At 56.1% G+C, this 7836-nt stretch overlaps 1 protein-coding gene across 1 annotated transcript in view; it reads right to left on the bottom strand.

Moving 5' to 3' along the window:
• The window catches only part of LOC102729940 (uncharacterized), a 13219-nt gene extending 5933 nt beyond the window's left edge, over positions 1–7286 (bottom strand). Inside the window, exons 1-10 of the mRNA XM_081823229.1 lie at positions 7029–7286; positions 5081–5250; positions 4268–4496; positions 3492–3579; positions 3074–3140; positions 2781–2897; positions 1814–1980; positions 965–1059; positions 310–439; positions 3–198 (exon numbers count right to left, since the gene is read on the bottom strand). Coding sequence (XP_081679355.1) covers positions 3–198; positions 310–439; positions 965–1059; positions 1814–1980; positions 2781–2897; positions 3074–3140; positions 3492–3579; positions 4268–4496; positions 5081–5250 — 1259 coding nt within the window. The 5' untranslated portion in view covers positions 7029–7286. The remainder of the gene's footprint in view (positions 1–2; positions 199–309; positions 440–964; positions 1060–1813; positions 1981–2780; positions 2898–3073; positions 3141–3491; positions 3580–4267; positions 4497–5080; positions 5251–7028) is intronic.
• Between the last annotated feature and the right edge of the window lie 550 nt (positions 7287–7836).

The raw sequence follows: 7836 nt of genomic DNA, 5'->3' as shown, positions 1-7836 counted from the left end.
GCTGGAGACCAGCTTCCAGGACGATAAGCAATGTGGAGTGAGCAGGCAGGTCCTCAGCAGACAAGGAAACCAGGTAGAATGCCAGGTTGGCTATAGAAGACACCCCACCCCTTACCTGGAACAGCGTGAAGCCAACATAATACTCGAAGATGATGCAGCCTATGCTCCACACATCACAAGGCTGTGACCAGCCCAACTCTGGGGGGAGCAGGAGGGACAAGGTGTTATGATGCTTAGGGGGCCCTCCCCTCCCCACCACCCACGCTCACATACTTGGACAACCTTGTTCCCCCACTCGCTCCCGCTTACCAAGGATGACCTCCGGTGCCCGGTAATGGCGAGTGGACACAATGGTACTATGGTGTTCGTGGTCAAAGGTGGCACTGCCGAAGTCCACCACCCGCACAGCTGTGCTCTTCACGCTGCGTTCATCTCGTTTCTAGGAGCAGAGCAGGAAGACAATGGACCCCAGCCACCCTGGACCAAGACTCTTACCACTATTCTCTAAAGTGCTTTCAGGCCTTAAAAAAAGCACCTCGACCTGCTTGCTCCCATAATGCACTGGAGAATCCGCTTTACAGCATCCCCCGTATCCTGCAGATAATTTAGGAGTGGGAAAGGATTAAGGAATGATCATGGCATAGCATGCAAGTCCCTGTGCATCTGGACTTCTTCCAAGTGACTGGTATACAGCGTTTCTGAAAATAGGTCAAGAGAACTGAGCTTCCCTTACAGAGAAGAAAGTCCAAACCAAGTATCTTAGAAGCATTTGCACTCTATTGGAAAGTTATCTGAGGTCCTCCTTAAAAGTTCTCTTCCAATTTAAGTCTTCTTCAACCTCTCCCCTTCAATCTACTCTGGTATTCTGGTTTACTCAGAGCCAGACCGGGAGAGAATATGGGAGAAAGTGAAAGGAAAGGGGCTACGAGAAAGGAAAAGTGGCATGGCTGCCTGTCCCTCTTACCTTCTCTAGATTGTAGGTGAGCTCATAGTCTGAATTCACAAACAGAATATTTTCAGGCTTGAGGTCCGTATGTGTCAGCTTGTTATCATGGAGGACTGCAGGGGAGAAGGCCAAGTCAAGGTTGGTCCAGGTGGCCAGGGCTAACGGACACCAGTGACCCCAAGTCTGGTCACCTGGCTCAAAGCTGGTGAGGAGGCAGGTCCAGAATCACTAGGCTGCTCTCTGCTCTACATCCAAATGAAATGCCTGGTCTAAGAAGCCGTACGCTTATCGATGTAAGACACAAACGTAATTCTCAACTGATGTATAAAGAGTCTGCCATGCATTTTTTGTCTTTTGACGTATGTGCTTGACATTCTGTGAATTCAACTCCGTAAGCCTGCATAGTTATGAAAACCCAAGAGGAACCATGTACTTGTCTGGCTCCCCTACCTGGCCCCCTTGGTTGCACTCGTCCCTGCTCCCACCTTTGCTGGAAATGGAGAGCATCTCAGCTCAGACAAACATAAACCTCTAGCCTGAGAAACCTTTTTGTCTCTTTGTGTTTGCAGCCTGACTTAACACTTTCCCAAGGAAGGGAAATGAAGAGAAAAAAGAGGTAATTCAATGCTTTGATTTCAGAAGCTTTCTCTTCCAGCTCCTCTTAGATTTTTGCATGTGGAGTAAGACTCATCAGTGATGCTGAGGACACTGGTCAAGGAGTCAAGTGAAGGAGCTGTCAACGTGACAGTAAGAGAACTGCAGATAATCAAGTTGACAGCTGAGGGGCTCAGCCAGTGTAAACGGACACAGAAGAGGTCCCACAGAGGGAGGGGCTGCCCCAAGTCCACCTCGGCCCACCGCACTCACACTTGACGGCCTGGCACAGCTGGAAGGCCATGTGGCGCACTTGGTGGATAGGGTAGGGCAGGTAGTTGTTGTCTTTGAGGAAATCGAAGGTGCTAAGACCCAGAAGCTCGAAAGAGATGCACATGTGGCCATGGTAGTCAAACCAGTCAAACATCTGCACACAGAGGCTAGAAGAGAGATGGGGGAGGGGGAGGTCTGATGAGCTCCCATCTGCCCACCACCCCTCCGACAAGGAGGGACCGCAAAGCTGTTGATTCCACAGGCTTGTGTAAAAACACGCCAGCTAGCATCACCAACAAAACTCAGTTCAGCGACGGAATGGCCTTTCCGGCAGACCCAAGAAGAGAGATACTACCTGCCGAGCTTCAAACCATTTTCCTGCATCATTTTAAATAGTTAAAACAATTCTACTGGCTGAAGAGTGGGATGCCAGGCTCCAGTATGGACCCTGAATTGTCAAACTGTCATTCCTAAACCCTGACCCCAGCTCCCACTCCTGAAATTCACTGACCACCAGCCACCAGTGGGCCCATGATTATACCGATCGTCTTCTTGTGTCTTTGTTTAGTGTCCTTATTATACTTTTAGCTTATAAAAGGTCCATGGACAGAAACATTACATACAAATGTCTGGGGCCTCATCAGTACAGAAAGCTCAAATGACTTTTTGATGAAAATGCTAATTCTCAGTCTCAGGGCCATTTCCAGGGCCCAGCTCTCCAGAGGCCACCCTGGGCTGGGGCCAAACTGCAGAGCAATCTCACTGCCCTGGAAACACAGGGAATGGATTACAGCACATCAGACCCTCCCTTCCTGCCCCTACCATTCTACTAGTCTAAGATGATGAACAAAAAATGAATGGATGAGAAGGTCTAGGACTCCCCTGCCTGCCTAACCAAGGCCTGGAAGGTGTTCCTGTACAGGAGTGGAGCCTCTCACACTCCCCACATACTCCTTTGCTTCCTTACTTCTTGTTGTCAGGGTCCTTCTCGTTGATTTTCTCCAGGACATTGATTTCAAGTCGAGCTGCTTCCTTGTACTTTTCCACATTCTTAATGATCTTCAGGGCAACTCGAGCCCCACCCCTGTGGGATGGCAGAAGAGGTTTTTGCTGGGTCGTCAAAACCATCTCAGACTGAATGGGGCTGTCTGGGGATTAAGAAATCCTACCTTTGGCTAATCAGCAAAAAAGCCCCAGATAACGCTCACTACCTCTTTATACTAGCAGGTATGGAACAGGGAGAGAGGGAGCTGTAGTTACCTTCGATGGTCGACACACTGTACAACTCGGCCAAAGGTCCCCTCTCCCAAAGTGCTTACAATTTCATCTGAAATGAAAAAGAGCAGGGTCGGGGAGAGGGAGGGAGAGAAGGTGGGGAATGAGCTGAGTAGGAAGAAAAAAGGGTACAGCAACCTGGGGTGAGGAGATGAAGGAAGGGGGAACAGATACAGATGGTCACAGGGGAAGAACACCCCTGCGTGATTCCCACCACCTTTAACCCAGGGGCCATGAGAGCTGGGAGTGGACAGCAGAGGTCAATTCTCAACAGCAACTCAAACCACCCAGATAAACAACACCACTGAGGAAAGGCAAGAGGCTGTGACTTGGGTTCGCTCGGGACGTTAGGATGGCTATGGGACCATTACAGGCTATAGGATTGTTACGATTTGGCTTGTACATCGCTCTTGTAGCCAGTCCCCGACGTGGTAGATGAGGTGGCCCTCAGCGTCGTCCTCTACACTCTTGGCTCTCCGGCTGCTGTGCTGCTGGCGGGGGGCGGGGGGGGTCGGAGCGAGCCAGGTGTCGGAGCGGGGGCCGGAGGGAGGCGGGGTGGGTGGTGGAGGGGTCACCGGTCACAGGCGCCCAGCCAGGGGGGACAGACGATGATGGGGGACAGTGGAAGGGAACACGTCAGATGCAGTAAGGCGGATCGGGGTGAGAAGAGAGAGCGGCGCATAATCCCAAGTCCCCAAACCCAAAACGGGAACAGGGAGAGGAACGGGCAGAGCAGAGAGGTGGTGTTGTCCCCAGTGTCACCCACGACCCCATGCTCCACACAACGCCCTTCCAGACAGGCACAGATCTCCCTTTGCCCCCCACCCAAGCCCACCTGCTGAGGGGGCCATGGAGCCCAGAGCTTGTGGGAAAAAGGCTATTCACAAGCAAGGTCCCCACTAGAGAGCGGAAGCCTCTGGGACACAGGAGCTGCTCCCGACACAGTCAGCCCAGCATGCCGAGGAGGGCGCTGGGGTTCACAAGCACGCTGTGCCCGTCCAGCTCCGGAGCAGACCCCAGGGCCCTCCGGGAGCCGCAGCGCTTCGGAGACGGCGGACGGACTCAGCGCCCGCGGCAGCGCTCACGCCCCGTCGCTCAGCTGAGAACGAGGACACTTGGCACTTACCGGGCTCCCAGGGGGCAGACGGGCGGGGAGAGGAAGGGCCCGGCGGCACTCACCGAGGACGAGCGGCTGAACGTCCGGCTGCGCCGCCTCCGCCGCCGGGGCTTCCTGCGGCTGCCGCGCTGGCTGCGGAAGCTGCTGTCCTCGTGGGGGAACTCGCACGAGTGCCGGAAGCCGGCCTCGCAGCACGCCTCTCCCCGGGCCCGGCTGCAGCCGTTGCGCCTGTAGCTGCCGTAGTACCGTCGCTCGCACGCCCGCCGGTCCGACGAGCGGTCGCCGTAGCTGCTGGGGGACAGCACGCCACCGAGGTCACCGAGGGCCGAGGCCGGGACAACGAGGTCACGGGGCACGGAGGAGGATCCCCGCGGCCCCGGGTCGCCACGACCGCTCTGGGGCCTGCTCTCCCCTCTGGCGACACAGCGAGGGGCGCCGAGAGCCATTTCGTTCCTGACTAACTTCCGGTCCTGCTCCGAACTGCCCCCCGGACACGCCGCTGTCACTCAAACCTCAGACCTTCGTCCTGTCAGGACAGCAGCTAGCTCTAGACCCCAGTCTTCTGCGCCTCCTCTCCCTGTGCCTGAGACGCTCTCCCTTGTCCTCCAGACCAGCCTGGATGGCACGTTCTCTAGAAAAGTCTCCCCGAATTACACATCCCGCCCCACTCCAGCCAACGCTGCCGGACGCCCCCTCGGCCCCCGACTGCATTCTTCCTCTATGAGAACCGCCTTGGCACCACAGCGCAAACGGCTTGTGCTGTTAACAGTCCTGACTGTCGCCTTACCCCGACCACTCAGCGTGTAACCAGTAAATCATGAACACGTAACTGAGTGAGTGACCTTGAACCCAAGTTTCTCCTCCTGAAGCCTCACCTCCGAGAACGGACATGGTAGCTGTCTTCCCGCCGGCGCCGCCGGGTCCGGTCACTGCTACTTGACCAGGAGCGGCTTCTTCGTCGCTTATGCTTTCGGCTCCGATAGTGCTCATGGTAACTGCCCCGGCTGCCTCGCTCTGAGGAATGGTACCTTCGGGGATGAGGCATCTGGAAGGGAAGGAAAAACAGAAATAGTGGGGAAAAGCTCTGAGTTTTTAGAATTCTGCTCCAAGGCCTAGCTGCTCCAGAGATGCTAAGCTGCTTTCTGCTCTTTTACTTCCACTTCATTTTATGACCACAACTTCCTTGTGCTTATAATTTCTCCTTAGTGGAGTGGAGTATATATCACCTACAAACTCTGGTGGAAAACTCTAGGAACCCTCCCCTCCCCTCAGGCCAGCCCCTTCCTCTCATTGCTCTACTGATTCCCCTCAAACTTGGCTCCAGGAAGAACTTTAGGTCTGGGCCACAGCTCATTACAGGTGGGACTGTGTAACTGATGTCTCAGTTCATCCTTGGCTGGAATCTAAACTACATCTGTGCCATTTCTGAGTTCCTCACAACTGGATAGAATAACATTTTTGTATACATCATCGTAATAAATGTTTTACAATTATTAAGACTGTATCTTTGTCTTCCCAACCAGACCATTCTGTGTCCTGTGGGCAGGAGTCCAGTTTACCAGGCTTCTGCATATAGCAGTACCAAATATAAGCAAGTTCCAGGGATTTGGGTCTGACCTCTTGAACTGTGTTTTTTTTTACGATTGTATTTATTTATTTGACAGAGAGAGACAGCGAGAGAGGGAACACAAGCAGGGGGAGTGGGAGAGGGAGAAGCAGGCTTCCCGTTGAGCAGGGAGCCAGACGCGGGGCTCGATCCCAGGACCCTGGGATCATGACCTGAGTCGAAGGCAGATGCTTAACGACTGAGCCACCCAGGCGCCCCCCTCTTGAACTGTCTTAATCACCTCTCACATCACTGGCCAAATCCCCCTTAAAAGTTTTTAACACAGGAGGCCCCAAGCTGCAGTCAGCTTCCCATTTAGCCCCTCCCCTCTTGTGCTTAAGAAGTACTGAATAACTGGTTTTTAATTAATATCAGCACTACTTGGCTAAAAGCTGGCCCCCTTCCAGTTAGTTATTCGAACTGGAATAGCATGGTACACAAATACTTTTTTCCTTAAAAGAAAAAACCAAAGAAAAATCACTAGAAAAATAAGTATATGCGAACAAAATAAAATTATATAGGCCCAGGGACAGAAGTCTTATGGTGGGGGGGGGATTAGATGTGGAAAGGCTTAATGACTCCAACATCTGGCTTTCATTCTGAACTTCTACTTCCCACCTCCTCATATTGAGGAGGAGGATGATCTTTGATTCGGTGCCGCTCTGACAAGGCCAAACGCAGGACTCTCCCAGGTAATCCAACCTTGTTGAGCACAGCCACATCAACATCCCACCACCAACACACCGCCACCGAAGTTCCTCACAGGCCCTCCCCACCCGAGGCACCTCCAGTTCACCTCTCTCAACTTGCAAACCTCCCCCCGCCCTCCTTTCTCACTCCGAAAGCCCAGAACCAACTCCTCGAGTCCAACTCTGCAGTCGCTCCCAGTGACACGGCGGTGTCTTCCTCGTCCCCAGCCTTGGTCCAACTTTGGTGTTCCGCTCCTTCCCATCTCTGGAACCACTCCCATCCCCGCTCCATCGCCCCTTCTCCGACTCCGGCCCCTCCCGAGTTCCCATAGGTCCTCCCGGGTCCACCGAGGGCAGGCCGGTCTTCCTCCTCACCTCCCTACTCCTCACCTCGGCCGCCTCGCAGGGCTCTACCCTCCTCCTCCCCTCGCGCCCCGCGGCCGGGCCCCCAGCCCCACTCTGCCCCCTCCCGCTCCGCGGTCGCCATCTTTCCGCGCGGCCCCGCGGCCCGCCAGCCCGCGCGCTCACCGTTCTGGCGGCGAGGCCCGTGCGCTTGTCCCACAGGAAGTCCGTGATGGCGGCGGCACTGCGGCCGGAGTCCCGGCACCCCCGCGGCGACGAAGTGCGGCTCCACCCCCCCAACCCGAGACCCTGGGACCTCCCGCCTCGTTCCCGGGCTCCGCTCCAGTCCCGCCCGCCCCGGCTCCGTCCCCGCCCCCAGGGTCCGCTCGGCGCCGCTCGCACCGCCCCCGCCCGGGGCCCGATCCCAGCTCGGTCTCCGGCTGTGGCCTCTCCGATCCGCCGCCGCCACCGCGAGCGCGCACGCACGCACGCACGTCCCGCGCCACCTCCCAGCGACCCCCCCCGGGCCCCGCCCCCAGGGCGGCGCGCACGCCGCCGCGTCCTCGCGTAGCTCGCGGGCGCGGCTGTGGGAGCGCCGGGGGCGCGGGGGCGCGGGGGCGCGGGGGCGGGAGTTCCTGCGGGCGGGCGGCGGGGCGCGCTCCGCCCCGCCGCGCTGCCTTCCTTCTCCTTCCTCGGTCTGTGCCTTCCGGAACACTTGTGGGGCTGACTCTGCGAGCTGTGGGGGTTGGAGAGGAACCTGGAAGTTGTCATTTACGGGGCGTCGGCGCTCAGCACACCTTTAGAGGCTTGGTGTGAGGTCTGACTCTCCGGCACAGTCTGCGAATATCCAGTTCTTAAAACAGTTTGGCTACCTAGCCACAGCAAAGAGGGGCTCCCCGCTTTTGTGCTGAACAAACGGTATGCACGTGAGGGTCAGGGGTCCGGCCGTGGAGGAGAGGTTGAGAGATGGAGGGACGGAGAAGCAGGTGCTGAA

The sequence above is a fragment of the Leptonychotes weddellii genome, chromosome 6, assembly GCF_054177405.1.
Source record: "Leptonychotes weddellii isolate Sample4059 chromosome 6, ASM5417740v2, whole genome shotgun sequence".
Taxonomy (NCBI): domain Eukaryota; kingdom Metazoa; phylum Chordata; class Mammalia; order Carnivora; family Phocidae; genus Leptonychotes; species Leptonychotes weddellii.
Note: the sequence above shows the minus strand (reverse complement) of the source record. Positions and strands in the feature narration are given on the sequence as shown.